This window comes from Sclerotinia sclerotiorum, genomic scaffold (genome assembly GCF_000146945.2).
Source record: "Sclerotinia sclerotiorum 1980 UF-70 scaffold_7 genomic scaffold, whole genome shotgun sequence".
Taxonomy (NCBI): domain Eukaryota; kingdom Fungi; phylum Ascomycota; class Leotiomycetes; order Helotiales; family Sclerotiniaceae; genus Sclerotinia; species Sclerotinia sclerotiorum.
This window is the reverse complement of record NW_001820829.1, coordinates 1,059,630-1,078,857: the sequence shown is the minus strand read 5'-3', so window position 1 is coordinate 1,078,857 and position 19,228 is coordinate 1,059,630. Positions and strand designations below refer to the sequence as shown.

At 42.3% G+C, this 19,228-nt stretch overlaps 6 protein-coding genes and 1 non-coding gene across 7 annotated transcripts; 3 read left to right on the top strand and 4 right to left on the bottom strand.

Annotated features, from left to right (window-relative positions):
• Positions 1–624: 624 nt before the first annotated feature.
• SS1G_14710 lies at positions 625–738 on the bottom strand. Its single transcript has one exon. It is a non-coding gene; the product is annotated as a tRNA-Leu (tRNA).
• A 1,287-nt stretch (positions 739–2,025) lies between these two features.
• Positions 2,026–4,314, top strand: SS1G_05998 (hypothetical protein; the record flags this gene model as incomplete). Its single annotated transcript, XM_001593026.1, has 5 exons — positions 2,026–2,493; positions 2,563–2,776; positions 2,834–3,261; positions 3,389–3,595; positions 3,658–4,314. The coding sequence occupies 5 exons, from the start codon at positions 2,026–2,028 to the stop codon at positions 4,312–4,314; spliced, it is 1,974 nt and encodes a 657-aa protein (XP_001593076.1).
• Positions 4,315–5,832: 1,518 nt separating this feature from the next.
• Positions 5,833–7,506, bottom strand: SS1G_05997 (hypothetical protein; the record flags this gene model as incomplete). Its single annotated transcript, XM_001593025.1, has 2 exons — positions 5,833–7,041; positions 7,114–7,506. 2 exons carry the CDS (start codon positions 7,504–7,506, stop codon positions 5,833–5,835), a joined length of 1,602 nt encoding a protein of 533 aa, XP_001593075.1.
• A 2,287-nt stretch (positions 7,507–9,793) lies between these two features.
• On the top strand, positions 9,794–10,659 carry SS1G_05996 (hypothetical protein; the record flags this gene model as incomplete). Its single annotated transcript, XM_001593024.1, has 2 exons — positions 9,794–9,938; positions 9,995–10,659. The coding sequence occupies 2 exons, from the start codon at positions 9,794–9,796 to the stop codon at positions 10,657–10,659; spliced, it is 810 nt and encodes a 269-aa protein (XP_001593074.1).
• Positions 10,660–12,740: 2,081 nt separating this feature from the next.
• On the bottom strand, positions 12,741–13,304 carry SS1G_05995 (hypothetical protein; the record flags this gene model as incomplete). Its single annotated transcript, XM_001593023.1, has 1 exon — positions 12,741–13,304. One exon carries the CDS (start codon positions 13,302–13,304, stop codon positions 12,741–12,743), a length of 564 nt encoding a protein of 187 aa, XP_001593073.1.
• Positions 13,305–13,586: 282 nt separating this feature from the next.
• On the bottom strand, positions 13,587–16,884 carry SS1G_05994 (hypothetical protein; the record flags this gene model as incomplete). The annotated part of the gene is made up of 6 exons (XM_001593022.1): positions 13,587–13,851; positions 13,915–14,108; positions 14,157–15,167; positions 15,216–15,278; positions 15,338–16,402; positions 16,789–16,884. The coding sequence occupies 6 exons, from the start codon at positions 16,882–16,884 to the stop codon at positions 13,587–13,589; spliced, it is 2,694 nt and encodes an 897-aa protein (XP_001593072.1).
• Positions 16,885–18,191: 1,307 nt separating this feature from the next.
• On the top strand, positions 18,192–19,218 carry SS1G_05993 (hypothetical protein; the record flags this gene model as incomplete). Its single annotated transcript, XM_001593021.1, has 3 exons — positions 18,192–18,235; positions 18,553–19,099; positions 19,210–19,218. 3 exons carry the CDS (start codon positions 18,192–18,194, stop codon positions 19,216–19,218), a joined length of 600 nt encoding a protein of 199 aa, XP_001593071.1.
• Between the last annotated feature and the right edge of the window lie 10 nt (positions 19,219–19,228).

Sequence of the window (19,228 nt, the reverse complement as noted above, 5' to 3'; positions counted from 1 at the left end):
GGGGGGAAGATTGAGAAGGTTTACGGAGGATACGGTGGTGATCGCATGGAAGATAAGATCGGGGGTGTGACTTGGCTCTAGGAAAGAGGATTCTAAAAGGGCTAGAATTTGGTGATGGCATTGAGTGTTCTCCTTGTTCAATTATGTGATCACTGATTATAGTATAGGACACGAGATGATGAATAAGTAAGTACCTTTGCCAAGCAGTTCTTTTAGCCATAACTTCGGAGAAGATAATCGAACCGAGCTTCATATGTGTGTTTAGGTTTTGATTCTTTCTCGATCAAAATATTGAATCTTTCAAAGAAATATCATGAAAGTAAACCATAGATAGATAGATAGTAAAGTTTAAAAGAGCTAGGAAATGAGTTCCGTCCGTTGAAAGGCCCCCCTTTTCCCTCGGTAACTTGTAGCTTCAATCAAATTTGATAAAACTTCCAGCATCCCCAACACTACCTACCAACCAGATAATCCATTGAAAGAGTTCCTGCATTCTATTTTCCTCTCCTCGGCCTACACCGCCTGCACGCCCAAAAAACCGCGTACCACAACATCTCAGCCCCACACACATTTCCAAAAAATCACCATTTGTCTTTCCACAAACAGAATGACAAAACGTATCATTGAACAGAGGGGGATTCGAACCCCCGCGGGCTAAGCCCATGAGAATGCTAATTGATTGAATCAATTAAGCTGTTGAGCTTGAGTCACACGCCATAACCACTCGGCCATCTGTCCTGTTTACGTGCTTCAGTGGCGCTCATTGAGAAGTATGACTCGTTCAGTGACCCACGAATTTACATGGAGTAGTTTCTGGTTTATTCCAGAAAGAACATATATGTATGTATGCCCTTTGGGCTTTCGATGATATTTAAAAGAAGGGGTCAGCATGTAATGGTTTGAGTTGTGGACATTGTATGGAGTAATAAGACTCGTAATTCCCAATGTTACTTTTATGGCAAACAAATAAGCATGGTGGCACGATTATTAAGAAAGTAGGTAGAAGGATACATGACGCACAACAATCAAGATCTGGACCTTTGATGTTTGAAAAGCTGTGGAGGAACATTTGTAGCTTGAACATCAAAAAGTAGTGGCAAAAATATGTATCTCCAATGCATCTATGGAGTACAGCAGAGTTAATTGAGCGGAATGAAGTTCAGAGGATACATTATTTCGTAACCTTAATGACAGTCAGTCGCAATAAAAGCATATAATTATGGGCCATGGCGGAGCTTAACAACGTTGAAGTGCATGCCCCAAAATATTGACATCTTCAGGGTGTGTCTATTGCATACATTATGAGACATAGCCTTGCCCATCATCTATGAACCTTTTCTAGATTGACATTTCCTTTCTTTCATGCAACTCTATCCGCCAATTCAACCTCTTTGAACAAAATTATTACATTAAGTCCTATACTTTGCATTTTACTAAATGAAGGGGGGAGTTTAAATCATCGCCAACTAAAACGCCATGTTCGCAGGCTATCAAAACCAGCAAGCAATAGCCATCCCGCCAAATTCAACATACCCCTCAACGTCATCGATTCCCCCTCCCATTGTCCCACCTAGCGGCCCCGTTGATGTTCGGAGACAATCAACATCGGCTACTGCTGCAGCTCCTACTGGACTGAATGCGCGGTCATGTGTTACATGCCGCAGACGAAAGGTTAAATGCGACAAAAAGGTGCCTTGCTCGAATTGCACCAAGGCGCAATCACAGTGTGTGTTTCCAGCACCGGGGCGCGCCCCTAGACGCCCCAGAGCGGGAGGGAAGCCCGTCAGCGATCGAGAAGCGGAACTGTTGAAGAGACTTAGAAGATTAGAAGGGGTTGTGGAGGAACTCAGTGGACAAGTGGAGGTGGAACATTCGAGGGCTTCACCATCAAGCGATCATTCCTCCCCGCACAACAATATCGAATCCAACGGCGGCGGGTATACTGATAAAACTTCGAAAGTCAAAACGACTGGGATAAACGGAGACAATGGCACCAAAAAGGGAGCTCTTGCAAGACCTTTCGACATGGACCTTCCACTTCCGAAAAATGCATTTACCGTGGAAGAAGGAATAGGACGATTGGTATTGGATTCAGGGAAGAGTCAATACGTTTCAAATCCCTTTTGGGCAGAATTATCTCAGGAGATAGCCGAGCTTCGCGCCATGTTCGATGAGGACGAAGAGGATAGCGATGGAGATTCCCCGATTCCAGCACCATCTTCCATTACCCAACCAGATCATCAGAGCTTTGTGATGGGTTATAGCTCTGCAGATGTCGATATGAAGGCTTTGCATCCTTTACCTTCTCAAATACCTTTCTACTGGTCAACATTTCTGGAAAACGTGATGCCACTGGTTAAGCTTCTCCATGTGCCTACGATGGGGAAGATCATTAAGGAGGTTCAACATAATTTAGATACTATCAGCAGGAGCACAGAAGCTTTGATGTTCTCTATATACTTTGCAACTATCACATCTATGTCAGATGAAGAGGTTTGTAGTATTCATTTCTACCTCTAGAATAAACTCCATTGATGCGAGCTATGGCTGACATTTGATAAGGTGGCTATAAATTTCGGGGTTGAGAAAGAGACTTTGATTAGAAAGTATCGATTTGGCACTGAGCAAGCCCTTGCCAGGGCAAGTTTCCTCAGTACAAACGAAATCATGACTGTGCAAGCATTCGTACTATTCTTGACTTGCGTTCGCAGACATGACGATACTCGATTTGCATGGTCATTAACTGGACTTGTCATGAGGATCGGTCAATCGCTTGGTGAGCTCCTATGCCCTTTTTTTTTTTCTTTGGCACAATTTCTAACATGATGATCAGGCTTACATCGTGATGGAGAGAAGTTTGGATTATCCCCCTATGATACGGAAATGCGGAGACGACTCTGGTGGCAAATATGTGTTCTAGACGTAAGGGCATCCGAGGACCATGGCTCTGACCCTTCAATATATGATCATACATTCGATACCAAATTTCCACTTTCGGTAAATGATGCAGACTTAGATCCTGATGCAAAAGAACCGCCACAACCTCGAGAAGGAGTCTCAGAGATGACATTCGTTCTTATTAGATTCGAAATATGTGCTTTGTCGAAACGCCTTCAATACACCCCTCCAGGTCGTGGTCCTTGTCCTTCAGGAAATGCAAAAAGCCTCACACTTGAACAGAAAGAACAGTTGATCAAGGCAACCTCTGTTCGACTAGAGGAAAAATATCTCAAATACTGTGAAAATGCGGGTCCTCTGTATGTAAGTGATGACTTCCTTGATGCTTTATCTTAGTTGGTGGAACCATAAAGGCTATACAGATCAGTGGCTCCCCACATATTCTTATAATTTTATTCCATTGGTTGTTTACTGATATCGGAAATTGTAGTGGGTAGCGGGCACAGTAGCACGTCTCATCTTTGCAAAGATGTCATTAATAATCTATCACCCCTTGATCCAGCCGGGTAAGCCCCAGTGCTTATCTCCGCATACTAAGGATCGTCTTCTCACGTCGTCTATCGAAATCATTGAGTACTCGAGAATATTAGAAACCGAAGCCAGTACTAAGAAATGGGGTTGGCTATTCCGCACTTATGTATGTGTATTGAATATTTTAAATCTCTGTATACCAAACACTACTAACTTGCGCGTCTATAGGTACAATGGCACGCGATTGCCTTCATTCTTGGTGAACTTTCCGTCCGGAGAAATTCCCCGCTTGTGGAGCGAGCCTGGCAAGCAATTGACAGTGCATTTGATGACTGGAGCGACGCTGTCGGCAGCAGCAAACGCGGCATGTTTTGGCAACCCATGCGAAAGCTCATGGCAAGAGCTCGTAGAAAGCGAGAAGAGAACATGACTTCGATGGAAGAAGAAACTGATAAAGATCACTGGGAAGGAGCCCCTGACGAATGTATTGCCGCCTTACGCAGAACTCAAGCGCTCCTAGATGGCGAGGCCGAATCACCACCAGTAGAAGCGGAACAATCTCAAAATTACCTAGACCGAGAACAAAGCCATAGCAATAATTTCGACACCAATGTTTCTCCCCAGGTAGTGGGTATGGGTATGCTAGCTCCCGAGCAGGTACAACTTCAACTCCAGATGCAACAACAACAGCAGCAATTACAAGGCCAAAATCAAATACCTTGGATAATGGATGATAATGCATTATTGGATCTTGATATGAGTGCCCTTAATGGTGATGATGTTACTTGGACAGGTTGGGACGATTTGGCTAGAGATTTCCAAATTCAGACGGGTCAACAAGTACCGGATGCAAATGCCTTGGGAGGTGCGGGAAATTGGTGGTAACGAACGACCTTTGATTTCCAGTATTTATCACGAGTCAGCAGGGGTTTTCTTTTGGACATGTAAGATTTCCTTCACTGGGATTCGGAGAGTACATCATTTCATGGGAGCCATGATTTATATATAACTTGGGGCTCGGAAAGAATGGCGTTATATGGTCTGTGTCTGCATAGGATAATCATTTCTGGGTTACGAGTGAAAGACATTGATTGAATAAGAGAAGGTGTTCTAGGTTTTTGGGTGTAAAAACCAGGTCTGTATTTACGGCCTTGACGACTGACTGTTCCCTGGCTGATTTTTTTCATTCTTTTTTTTTTTTTTAGAAAGGATATATATATATATGTGTCTCCCGCTCAAAACCTCGAAAAGTATACGATATCGGAGTTTCGGATTACTTCAGCGAAATGTTGACTTGATGTACTGTAAGATCTTATGTTCGTATGTATTAGGATGGTTATTGATCTTGTTCTGTTCGAGTACCTACCAGCTAGCTATATCTGGGGTAAAGTATCAGAAGCTGGATTAGATGATTATGTATGTAAGACTTACCTAGGAAGAGATAAAGTTTTTTTTTTTTTTTTTTTTTTTTTTTCTGCAAATTTTAGTTGTAACAAGACTTTATTTAATTCTCTTTCTAGGGAGTTTTTTTTTTCACATGTGTAGTGATACCTAGTAATAGTGATGGAAAGTAATAGAAAGTAATATATCAAGATAGATATCACGAGTATAAAATCGAGAAGATCGATTTAATAAGGTCTTACAATTTGATCCCGATTCGATTAATGAGTTTTGATATACTAGATTAGATTATTAGATTATTGAATTAGATTAAAAGGGAAGAGATATATAAATATTCTAATCTTACCTATCTATTTAGGTACTCTTACTTGTAATTCTTTCCAAGTTAGTAGGAGCTTACTTATTTATCTACCTATGTAATTATACGAGTATAAAGTGAAGAGCATAGAGAATTAGATATTAATTATATCATACTAAAGTAGGTATGTAATCTTACCAAGTAATAAGATCTCAAGTTACATTTTCACTGTGAGTTAAGGGGCGTATATAAGGTTATCTAGGTTCATGAGAGTAGAGAATATTTGGGAAGTCTCGAGTACCTAGGTAGGTATATAAAGTTTAAGTTCTTTTCTACTTAGGACGGGAGCGACATGGAGTGCGTGATCATTGGTATGTAGGTACCTAATGAATGTATAGATAGTATGATGTGAAATTGATGTTAAAATTTATTGAATTGATCGCCTTTGATCTAGAAAGTATAATCTCTTTAGAGTAGTTGTAAAGACGGGTCGTTCAAAACGATGAAAATGCATAGATATAATATAACTCCATAATTGTCGTTTTTCAACAACCAGCCATGATATAATCAATATCCCTCTGATCGCCTTATGAATCTTCGGAATTTAATCTTCCTCATGATGTCCCTTATCCCAACGCCGGCGCCCTCTAATACCCAATAAGTAAGAATGTAAAGATAATCAATTGATGAATAAACTTCTCCTCTCAACTTAATAAATTCTTCCTCGCTCGACCCGCTCTCGATGCTCCCTCATTGGTGTTTTGTCTTGACATCGGCGTTCCTCCGACCTCGCTTCCTCCCCTGGAACTTTGCTTCGATATTGATTCTGCACCAAGTTCTTCTCGTAAGTTGCTGAGCATTGAGCCTTTATTGTCGCTTCTAACGTAATAAGTTTGAGCTCTTCTCGGTGTGCTGACTGCCTCAAGGAGACTTCTTCCACCGTTTTCTAATTCAAGATTTTTCCCGTAACCCCGCTCATCATTGTACGTGCGACCCCTTCTGATGATCTCCAATTCGGCATTAACTTCATCAGGAGCCAATCCTTGCGGCTGATTAGCAGCATCTCCCTTCACATATCCTTTCTGCATATTTGAGGCGAGAAGTGGTGGTAGTTTAGGGATTTGTTTCGTGATCGCTGCCATATTGCCAGGATATGCTAAGTCGCTAATTATATCAATTCCTGTACCCGTATTGAAATTTGCAAGGGCTCCACCGCGTGTGCTCCTGGTTTGATGTGAAGGTTGACGTTCCATTGTAGGTGCGGATGGGGGAGAATCTGGATCATCATTCTCAACATCTCCAGATGTTGCATTCATCTTGTCCGTGTCGGGACTGGAATCGGATCTGCCATTTTGAGGGCTGTTTTCATCCTCGTATGGTGCATGTCGAACCATGTAACTATACGCTGCTTGGGCTGCCTCATTGTATTTCATCGCGAGCTCTTTGTCGGTGAAGAGCTTTTCAATGCTGTATGCAGATGCGTCAATTTGTGCAGATGCGCTAATGTTCCGCTCGGAGCTCCATAATGGAGTGCTACCACCGTTGTCCATACGTTGACGTGAGGGAGCTGGAGATTCGTCACCATCAATGCCCTTTCTTTTGCGTTTAGAGCCGTCAAACATATTCGGCAATTCTTCAGCTTCTCGGCGGTGCCTCGTAGCTCTTTTGGAATGCATCCCACCAGGACTAGCGGGGTTAGCGAGACCAAATTGGCTTGGATGGAGAAGTAAAGCATTATTCTCTCCAATCTCAATTGACTCTTTATCTTTCGATAAATGGGCTTTCTTGCTAATGACCTTGTTGATCAAACGATCCCTCAAAGTTGTCTTCAAAGCTTGGTATTCTAAGTCTGCGAGTCGCATTCGATAGGCATGGGCGGATTCGATTTCATTAGCCCTGACCTCGTAATCTCTCTGTAAAAATTAAAAATTAGCTTTAGCTTTTCGTAGAGAGAGGAATACTCAAAGGGAAACAATTTCACGTACCATGTGTGTAGTCAATGCTACGTCTCGCTCCTCCATGGCGTTGTTGATCTCTCGTGCAAAAGACTCATACTCTTTTCCCGCAGCAGATGGATGGTGGCCAGCAATCCCTTTCACTTTCTTGATACCATCTACAACTAATGCCTCAACTTCATTGCCATCTGGGAGGGGAAATTTGCCATGGACGTCCGCTTCCTGAATGAGATTCATATCGATTTGTAACCCTTTGAGCTGATCGCGATAGTAATGATCGCGGTTCGAGGCAAAATTGACCGTCATTTCTGCCAGCTTATCTTGCAACATAGAGCGACGTTTATCTCTTTTGGATAGTTGATGCGGAGGCGGAGAATTGGACCGTTGTCTCTCAGCTTTATTACCGAACGTTGTCGGGGACATTTGGGGAGAAGGACTCATAGCCATGACTGAGAGAAGGATTTCCCAAATTCCTATCAGCAAAGGTTCTTTCTTTTTTTGTTACAAGTGAATGAGGGAGCAGTGAATGGAGACTGGGTGGTGGGATTCTCAATGGCGTGGTGGCTTTCCGTTGATTATACTGTTTTGTGGGAATTAGGGACAATGAAGTTCGAGACAACAGGATAAAAATGAGTAGAAAGAAGGGTTTTGAAGATGTAAAAATATCAACATGAGTAGCTAGGTAATTTTAGCATGAGGCTTAGTTGAGCACACTATGCGTACTGGTTGTTTGTTGAGCTGATTTAATTTTTCTCTATTGGAAAGAGAATGATTGAAGAATGTTCACTGTTCACTGTTGAATATTGATATTGATATTGATATTGAATATTGAATTATTTGCATACCTCATGAAGCAAATAACTGAAAATGGTTCTGGTAGGCAATCAGTAGGTAATCGGTCGATACTCCGTATGCGCATGACGATAAAGGATCCCTGCAGAAGAAAGTCGGAGTTCATCACATCTTTTGCCGACGCTAATCATTGTATGGGATAGCTTCGCGGATGTGTCTGTGGTAGCCTTAAGAACCAGGTCACTATACATACATACCTGGGTACCTGGTATTTTCAATGCTTTTCAATGCCTTGAATCAAATCCACCCCCTCAGTACCTTCCAAGGCTGCTTGACACCCTAATAATAGCTCTGGACATTCAACCATCTCCCCTTATAACACTCTATACAATGCTCTATACATCCCCCATCCAATCCTCTATACTCCTCTCTATCTTAACCTTAATATCTTGTTCTTTCAAAAGATCAAACACTCAATCTTCCTTGGATGAACATTTCAAACCTATTTCGATGTCTCTTTCATCCTCAAGGCCTTTCTCTCATCCATATTGAATAGAGTTGAACATGAAGTAATAAACTCGAAAACTTGAATGGATGAGGCTCCGCTGGCCATTGCACGTGGATGCCTTTTGGCTTTGTTCTAGAAGATACTCCAGAGGCTCTTTAGTGTCTTGAGTCTTTCTTTTCAATATACTAAACGGGATCAAAACATTCCTTGGTACACCGAACATGGCCAAACATCCAAGTCCTTTTTCAAGGTGATGCCCGCTACTGTCCTGATCTGATTCATCAGAGCAATGAAACGTCATTGTTACCAATGAATGTATCGAATGAACTTCTTTAGAGTTTGGATTCATGACAAATACATCAAACTTCTCAACTTTCTTTGAATCTCTCAATATTCCAAACTATCTCAATACGCTGGACAATTATTAATTGGATACTCAATTTCCTTTTCCAAGGTGATATCTATTGTTGATCTTCCTGTTATCAAAATTACATGAACCAATTTCTCTACAGTTGTGATCTGCAAAAAGTAAATCAAGCATTTCACATTCTTTGAAGATTTTCAATATTTCGGATTATCCCAATATCACGAGGAATCGAATCATCCCAAAGATGATGGTCGTTGTGGAGAGGAACAATTAGTAAACATCATACTCAAACTCATACTTGTGGTAGACTTAAAGTTTTGACACCATACCATCTAGACTCTGGGCTTCTAAAAGTTTTTTGATACAGCAGCTACACGTGCTCATACACACGGTTGGTGTTGAGCTTGAAAAGTCCGATTCAACAAGCGCCCAGTGTGCACAGCCCTTCGTTCCATCGTTAATGTTAGAATCGCATGAAGGAGATTATATTAGAGTTTAGAGGATCATGAGATAATAAATTGTGGCTTTGCAAGCGCCTCGAAATCCCCCATTTATAACTTTGGCTAGAAAGAGCCAGTTTCACGAGCATGTTACCGGTAGTTAGGTTACTGTTTGGCAAAACAAGCTAAATGCTCGCTTGTTTGATAGAAATGTCAATTGTCCTTGGCTCTTGGAATTTGACGCTAAGAAAAGTATATCTTCAAAAATGCATGCCACACCCATCAACATTTTCACACGCCTGTACATATCAAGATTATTGCTGGCTTGAAATTGCTGAATAAGAGCTTATAGATAGCTAGTGTTTTATGCAGTCGTTTGATCATGTTAATTTCCAAGCTTATTGTGATGGCTATGAAAATTGCCCAAGAAAAGAGATCCCAGTTTGGCAATCATGGGAATTCTTCTTATATATAGATGGTAGAGTCACTCTTCTAGCACAACATCAAATCATCCATCTCCCATAGTCAGCTATCACATTCACTCATTCGTTCAATCATCCATTTCCACTCATTCAATTATCCAGTTCCATTCATTCAATCATCATGTCTGCCTTCATTCTTGCCGCTACTCTGTTATCAGCTGTTATGGCTTGTCCTCAGCATGATCTTTCTGACTCACTTATGAAGAGAGCAGAAGGTTCAGATTGGGCATATGATGCTGCCTATAACTGGGGAATGATTAACGAGAGTAAGTTTTCTTCCCAACCTCAAACTCCAATTCATTCCCTGACATCTCACCACTAGATTACACCACTTGCCAAACCGGTTCTCAACAATCTCCTATCCACTTGGAGACCGCAACTGGCTTTTCCAAGACCCACGTTCCAACTTTCAAGTATCCCACCGCCACCCAAGGTTCTCTATACAACTGGGGATATGGCGCCGCCTTCTCCCTCACTGCCAACACCACCAATCTCAGCGGCAACCCATCCATGACCTTTGACCAGGAAACCGTGTATCTTAAAGGATGGCACATTCACGCACCTGCCGATCACACCATCGATTCCACGCGCTCCAAAGCCGAGCTTCATTTTGTGCACGCAACAGCCACGGGCAAAGAACGAGCCGTCGTCGCTTTCATGATCGATCCCGTCCCTTATGGTACCACTGGCAACTCTACATTCTTCAATTCTTTCCCCCTCGCATCCGTCCCGCCTTTCCGTGATCAGACTACCAGAATCCCATTGAGTATCAATCTCCAGCAAGCACTCACGGAAATCGACAACGCTAAGGACTTCTGGACTTATGAGGGAAGTCTTACTTCTCCACCATGTACCGAGGGTTTGAGATGGTTCGTCGCAGGCAAGAAGATGACGGTTGGCACTGAGCAAATGAAACAATTGTTGGCTATTAGCACATATAGTGCGCGCGAAGAGCAAAAGCTCTGGGGACACAACATCAACAAATAGATGGTCGGATGTTTTGTGATGTGAATTAGCGATTGATTTGATGCGAGATATAGTTTTGTGTTTTGTGAAAAGGCAGGTTGGTGTTTGAGGAGCGCAGGAGGAAGCGCTTATTGTACTATGTATGTATAGGCCCAGGGGGGTTTTGATTTTGGGAGAGAGATGGATGGGCAAAGGTGGTTTTTGGATTTGGAGGGTTTCTGTTTGGTTGTATTTCCTGTAAAATCTATCTACTCTTGCGCAAATGTAGTATATCTCCACAATTTTACATCTCAGCTTGTAAATTTGAATTCTTACTTGAAGTTCAGTTATCATAAATAAATAGACGTTATATGCTTCTTATTTCCATTACTCTATCTTCCTCACTCTCTTCGTCCACTCCTCATCTTCATTCTCCTTTCCTTCTTTTTAAACGAAAGCCTAGATCACGAATTGCAAAACCTGAGGGTAAGTATGGCAAATATCAATATTATTATAAACATAAATACAAATATGAACTCCCTCTCTTTTTCCACCTATGTATCTACCCACTCAATAAAACATACATAATACACTTTTCTCATCCCAAGCCAATAAAAATCAATTCAAATCAGAATCAAACCCCCAAACCCCTATCCCAGTCCCTATCCCAGTCCCACTACCTCTACCGGAAATTACAAAGTAAGAGTCCACCGTGGTCTTCCTAGCCAGGAACATTCTTCCCCATGCATGCAAACTTTCTCTAGACTCCAAGTAACTGAAAATAAGGTTACTTACCGGTATGTAGATATGTAGATATATAGCACCCGATTTCAATGTTCCGAAATATATTCCGAAATTCCGGAATTCCAAGACTCCAAGGCTCCAAGACTTCAAGAATCTAATAGAACACTGTAGATTTACCATTCTCCATATCCATATCCATATCTATATCTATATCCATATCTATATCGGAAAATACGAAGATATCAAGCTTATGGTAAGACTACATGAAGTATATGTGTAATATAACACAATATAACATCCATCTACTATCTACATGTACCATCCAAACACTCAAACACACAGGAAAGTAACCTCCAGAACCCCCATAGCCATGCGTGCATATAGATGTATACGGCTACTACGGTATTCATTCCGCTTAAGTTCACAAGCTTGTAAGCTTGTAAGTTTTTAAGCCTTACTTTACTTATTATAATACTCGAGTATCTTGCGGTAAATACCTAAGAATACATAATTTTCTGGATGTTCTTTGGTGACTACGAGTACGAGGATCTAATTCATCGATCTATCTACCTACCCATCCATCCATCCAAAAGAACAAAACACAAATATTATAAATTTAAACAACAGTAACTCAGATTTTTTAACTCAAGATTACATTCTCTACCTAAATAAGCCATACAAAAACTATTACAAGAAAGAAAAAAAAAAGAAAAAGTCATATCAATCTGATGATCTGATCTCTACAAACTCAAGATTAGATAGATAGGTATTTAAGATTATTATTTACTACAACCTCAGACCACTTTAATATAATGTCCTTTCTCTCCCTCTCTCCCGCCTCTCCACTTCGTTCCGAATCCCAAGTAACCTAACCTAAACTATTAATCAAGATAAGGCTGCATGTGGCTTTAATATAATATCCCTTTTTTTCTCTATCTGTCCAAGTGAGCAATTGAGATAAGGCTGTATGCGGATTGAGATTTTGGTAGATATGTTAATGATATTGATACTCCGTAAATACTCGTATAGAAGAAGTCGGTTATGAAGAGAGATTTGCAAGAGATCATTTATCTAACCTAATTATGTTACTGGTTTTGTAGAAATCTAATACCCGTGACAACGGGACTCGTTGACCCAAAAACCATTAATATTCCTTTCCACTCCACCTATGAAGCCTTAATATCCTCCCACAGTAAATTTCTCACAGCCTTTTGAGTATTTGTTCATTAGGACATCTCATCATGATATTCCTCTCTCTAGTTTCCCCAACGCCAATCAGAAAATAAAACTCGCAAAGCAGCAAAAGTAAACCTAGAATTACCGTATGATTTTCCCTCCCTCCCATAACGCCATAATATCGTGTTTCTGAAAGCGGGTGATCAAGAACGACTAGATCCCGGCATTGCAGCAAAGTCTTGGAAGTCCTTAGGTATCTCCCATCCGTGCATATTACAAGCCCTAATAAAAGCTGCCATAGCCTCCTGGGTTCCGTACTCACCTTGTTGCTCTTTACCTCTGCGTTCCAGGCGTGCAGGTTTTGGTTCGGTACTCATAAGTGCAAGGCGGACCTGCAAGAGAACAGATTCAATCGAAGAAACGGCACTCCAGCCAGTATTTGTCAACAGCTCCATACACAAAGCTCCACCGGCTGTTACGTGACCGCCACCGCCATATATAAATGGCAAAAATCGTGGCTTCACAACGCGTACAAATGGAGGACTGTGAGGATATTCTTTTCCGAAGCGAATTTCAATGACAACGCTTGTTTGACCAGATTCTTTAAGGTCCTTAGCCAGCGGAAGTGTGGAATCAAAAGAGTGTAGCTCGACGATCCACTGGTAGATGTTATCAACGAGAGCTTCATCGATGTACCATCCTAGTTCGTGGAGGGGCGTAGACTTTTGTATCTTGAGTATTGTTTGTAATTCTCTGTTAAGACGCATGGTTGCAGACGGGGTGGCATAGGCCGGAGAATCCAGCATTGGAAGGGTGCTTTGATCAAGCGATCCAGGAACAAAAATCTGTTTTTACAGCCTCTGACTTTTTGGAAGTAGAAAATCTAGTACAAACGATCAGGTGAGCTCATTAAAAATTTAAGGGACTCATGACAGAGGATCGTAAACCATAGCCTGTAGGATCCAATGGTTTGACATTCAATGGGCCGTTTCAAGGCTATTTGCGCTTGCAATGACCGAACTGATAAAATATGTAGGAAGTTTATTTACTTACAATACTTCGCTATTCCCCTCATCTTCGAAGAGCAGGAAGTTGGTGTCCTCAATGTCTTCTTCGTCGCTAAAAATTGTTGGCCCATCCACAGAAGAAGATAGACCTTTGTGTTTCTTAGATTGGGAAGTGCTATCAACGCTATCGGTGCAAAATGCTCTAGATATTGAAGCAGCACAGTGAGGGACGCCTATGGGCATAGCATTCGTAGATCTTGCTGTATATTTAGGGTCCTGCTTTATTTGGGTGGCAGCTGCGAGATGACTGTAAGCAGAATGTTAGTATACCTGATTATTCATAAAGTAATTCCTCCAACGTGAAACATACCTATAATTCGAAGAAGGCTCATCGGGTGCATTTGGTACAGGGTCAATCTGAACAAGCAAGTACCGGCATTGAATCCAGTCGATGTGCTGCACTACGATATGTGGATTTGAGCTAACAAACTGCTGAGGGCAATTGATGATTTCGTTGATGCTCATCACTGCTGTGACATTGAGCTGTGATCCAGGCCAGCAACCCTAGTTAAAGTTAGACCATAGATAATATGAGAGAAATCTAACACTTACTGAATTGTTTCGCCCAGTATAGGTGCATGATGTAGTTTGATCTTGTGCATGATAAACACCATGTCCAAATGCTCGTCCGTTCAAGGTTTCTTTGAAATCCAGCCCATGCCGAATGATACTATGCCAGTTTTGTAGCGCACTACCATGAAAAGCAAACATAGTAGGATACTTCGGATTCAAATGTGCTTGTTGTGCTTTAAGCGCATTCAAAAAACGTAGCTCCTTGTCTGGTGATCCTTGTGCAAATCGAAATTGAACCCAATTTTCCCCAATCTGGGAGACTTTTTGGTCCGGTCTGATTTTTGCGTCAGCAAAAACGCTCTCAACCTGGCCAGGGCATCTATCAACTTGAACAAGGCACGAGCGATTAGAAGCTATAACCCATCTAAGTAATCCCAATGCAGCTGGAGATATACGCTCTGTCCATTTGCGAAGGTTCGGTTCTTCCGTCTGGCTTTGCCGGTCGATATACTCCTTTAACTCCTTGATGGTTGGTAATGTTTCAAGAAGCATTGCTATGGTGCTGCATTTTTCTACGACAGACATCTCGTCAAAGTTACAGTTGTAAACAGCTAGCCGAGCTGCAGCAATGTTGGGGGGATCGACAGCTGGCGTGTGACCAGCTGATGGTACTTGATTTGTACTTACTTGTGGATTCTGTGCAATTGGTGGTGAGAGCTTTGCTATTGGAAACGATGTTATATCTTCCACTCTAAAGTGGATAGCTTGGCTCATGAACTCTCCAGGTGCGGGCCCAACCAGAATGCGGACCCAATCTCCTCTGCGGATCGGAATGCCTTTGTTCTCGAAATTATCCTCGAATCTAATTTCACACGCCTCGGCATTGTATTCGACATCAAACTCTTTATCGCGAGTATGTGGGTTTGCCTGGGGAGCGGAAGCATTCATCATGGCTGGCGAGACGCCAGAAGGTACGGTATTTCCAGCTTGAGCGATGGCAAAAGGGACAGATAGACTCATACCTGTGGGGTATTCACGAATTCGACCGCCCTATCAAAAGTCAGCGAGGTCGGGGAGATTACATCCGGACAGACTTACACAAGCACTAGTGTAACAAAAGTTCAGGAGAAGATCGACAACGTACGGCTGACTCCGTATTTCCTACACAAGATTAGCATATGGATGTCTGATTTGGGCACACACAGCACCAGGCTACTTACATGTTCGACACTGGGTCCAAAACCTAAGGCCATATATTGATACAGACATAAGGGCTTATCACAGACGTAAGGTTTCAGCGCCTCGAATTCCGCCGTAATCTTATCGTGGCAAACGAGACAAAATTCGGTGCAGCGGACCAGATACATCAACGCAAATTGTGCAGCAAGGAGCGGAAATGATAGGCTGCCACCGTTGTTATCTGTGAGGTGGTCATCGGTTAGGATTCGTGAAGCATGGCCTCTAAGTGTATCTGCGTGCGGGTAAAACTTCTCAGAAAGCAGCTTTGTATTTTCCTCAAGTGATCGTCCCTGTCGCTCATCAAGATACTGTTTTGCATCTTCCCATCCAAGACCAGTTGCGTTGCGGAGCTTCAAAATTGATATCATCTTCGTGTTGAAAAATTCATTCAAGGAGCTGCTGATAAAGATATTGAAAAACCCTCTAATCTCGTCCTTTATATTTGCTTCAGACGCTGAACTATAGTCATTGGATGCTTTAACACCAGATTTATTCGAGTCTGAAAAGGCCGAGAACGCTGCAGCTGCGGATGGCTTATAACCATTGCTGACACCGACACGGAAATCAATTCCACTATTTTTCGCTGGCTCGGCTACCAATTTCTCAAAAGTTTTGTATCCGTCTGAGTAGCGTATAAGTAAGGTCAAATATTGGTCCGGCTCAATGTCCCAGGCTTGCATAGCCTCTTCTGAAAGGTTCAGCTTAGTAGCTTGAATGGATATGCTGAGAATGCTACTCTGAGATTCAGCTTTCATGCCACTTAATACTCCAATCCGATAACCGAGCATTCTGGCAGTACGCACGTCTGCCCGAATCCGTCGATTCAGCTCAGCAGCGGCTTCTGGTGAGAGCCCAATAGTCGATGTTGGCCCAGTCTGTCCAGTCAAGAAAGTTATGGGCTCGTCTAGGAAGTCCTCTTCCTCCTCGTCGGAAAACCCAGAGTCATCTCCACTTCCTTCCTCCACATCTACCATCACATCATCCTCATCCTCATCGTTATCGTCAAGTATGATAGGAGAATCTCGCGAACCTGTCGAAAGTGCCTTCTGTAGCTTTTGCGAAATGCTATTAATCAAATCTGGTAAAAGTACCCCGTTTGGAGAGGGTGTTAGTTGATTCAATGCTTCGATAACAGCTTTGGGAGCCCCATCCGACTTGGTGAAAATCATGAAGCTATTCCCACTAGGGTAATCGGCAGAGCAGTCGGAGAAGTAGATGATACTCCAAAGAGAGGCTTTTCTTTCCTGCTTGAACATGGTATTCTGGGGTGACAGAAAAACCTTTCAAGGGTGGTCGTGTACATAATATTGGATAAAGTCCATGTGGTAGGAACGTTAAATTGATAGCTAAAGAGAGTATAGCAGAACATACCTAGTGCCAAGAGACCAATTTCTATAGGCTCCGTAGAATCATTTTTTAAGCAGAAATTTACATCGCCATCGTCATCTTCTCGACCGATGGAAACAACATTAGAGATTCCTTTTTCGGATGCCGCTATCACATCCGCTAGGAAATGTTTGCGAGTCATCCTGCAGCGCAATTATGGGATAGGTGACTGATTCTGTTGATTCTGAGCTATCGAGGTGTCAGAGACTTGCCGCGGAAACCAAATCTTTCGGGGCAAGTTTGATATTGGGAAGCAGTTTTATGCGGGAAGTTTGTGGGATATTATTTTACCAAGTTGTGATATGGTAGAGATTTTGATTCCTGTGACGATGCGGGTCTCGGGATGTACTCTTAGTCCAGGTTTTTTTGACCTGACAGCACGTCGAGGATGTATTAATGAAATGACACCGACTTGAAGGAGTTGAGAGTTGAGCTTTTGTAAACCAAATCCTTGAGATGGTATTTTCAAAGTTTGAGGAAAGCTGATGTGTAAGTCGGAAATAGTGGTCTTTTTGAAATAACAAGAATGATTTTGAGAGGTAAAGGGTAAAGGGTTCTAACGATCTCAGGTAGCGAGCGTACTATGTATGCTAAGGACCGTATGATGACCGATCACCCATCGACCTGCAGCCTTGTATGGTTTTGTTAGCTGCCTGGTTCGGCGTACTAAGTAGTTGAGATTGGACATAAGCTCGTCGTTGGCCGATGTTTTCGATGATGGGACGGTTGCCTAGGTAGGTAGTGTAAAATCTGGAGAGCACTGGTTGGTAGCCAAAAAGGTACTAGCTAGCCATGGTGTGAATGTACTGAACGAATTGAATGTTTTCACATGGTTTTAACTTGATTATAAGTGAATATTCGAAATGGAGCCAAAGTCAAAGTCAAAGACTTATTATTATTAAATCGAAAGATTCTTTAGATCTCTATCACAGCATCTACCACCGCCTGCCTCCCAATCGGATTTCGGCATCCTTTAATAATAAGCTTTTGATACGATAAAGCTTCGTTGTTGAAAATTCTCAACTTTTCAAAACGGGCGTGGAAGCTAAAAGTACAACCCAAACAGGGAGGTAGTAGTAGTAAGTACGAACCCAGAGTGAACTTGAAGGGGGATCGGTTCAAATTATATTGAGGTGAAGTTGAAGTGAAGCTCATCATCTCAGGCTGTACTCGCATGTTACTGAGTAAAGTCAGAAGAAACGAGATGACATTCTTCGTGCGTGAAGCTATAATAAACGCACCTACCACTTCCAGGGAGCTGTGCTGTACGGAGTAGCTGTCCCCGCCATTGGGACTAGTGGACCCCATCTTCTTATTAGTCATCCATCCAATATCCATCTGTAAGAGTGGAGTGTCCAAGTACTAGGTATTTTGTCCCCAAAAATAACAGAAGACCAATCCTCCATTTCATTATTGTAACAAACAAATCTTCATATCTAACTTCTCAAAATGGCCTTGGGATTCGAAAATCTAGCACCCTTTCCACAAAAATAGTAACTCTAGACTCAAACAATCTCAACCTCAATCTCAAAAATGGCGACTCTACATTAGAATCAAACAGGCTACCGAAATCTACCCACGTTGCAGACCCTGCCCTTCACCCGTTTTTAGATCCGTCTTTTGATCCCGCAGATTACCTCAATTCAACTTTGCCCTCTCTACAGTCTTCGAATACATCGTCATCTTCTAAATCTAGCGTACCTTTGGCTGAACTATCTACACAAACACAAACTCTTCTCTCTCATCTCAGCGCCCACACCACAAGACTTACGACTACTCTTACACAACTCACTGATGAAATATTGCGAAGCGGAAGCCGATTGGCTTATGAGGTGGAAGTACTACGAGGAGAGACACTGGGTCTATCAGAAGCATTGACCGAGGGACTACATGATGACGTCACAAAATTCGTTCCGGGGGGGCTTGAGAATGATCTGGCAAAAAGATCAATGGGATCAGGAGACGCGCATGGCACCTCTAGGACGCGATCTGCCACAATCACGATACCGAAAACACCTACTGTAAAAGACACCAATAGCGCCAAAATTGTTGACCCCCCTTATGTAACGCAATTACGAACTCTTACACTCGTGCGATCACGATTGGACACTGTTATAAAAACTTTTGGAGATGCAATGGCATGGACTTTCCCGCCGTCAGAAGTGTCGGTCACTTCATCCTTTCTTTCTGTTTCCGCCCCCGAGCCAGGGTCAGAAGCACACAGCACTGAAGAGAAAGGGCAAGAAGTCTCAAAGAGAATACGTGATGAAATTGCAGATTTATTGATTGGAGATAATACAATTGATAGTATAGAGGCAGCAGCTAAAAGAGTACAGGAGTTGAAGGAATCGGCGCTTGTATGGAGAGGCACAGCAGAAGAACGGGCAAGGAATAAATTTGTTGAAAGTCTTGCAAAGATGGTCGAAGACAGACATCGAGATCTGTTGAAAGATGCTGACCTCGGTAGGTCAGTTGAGTCAAAGAGT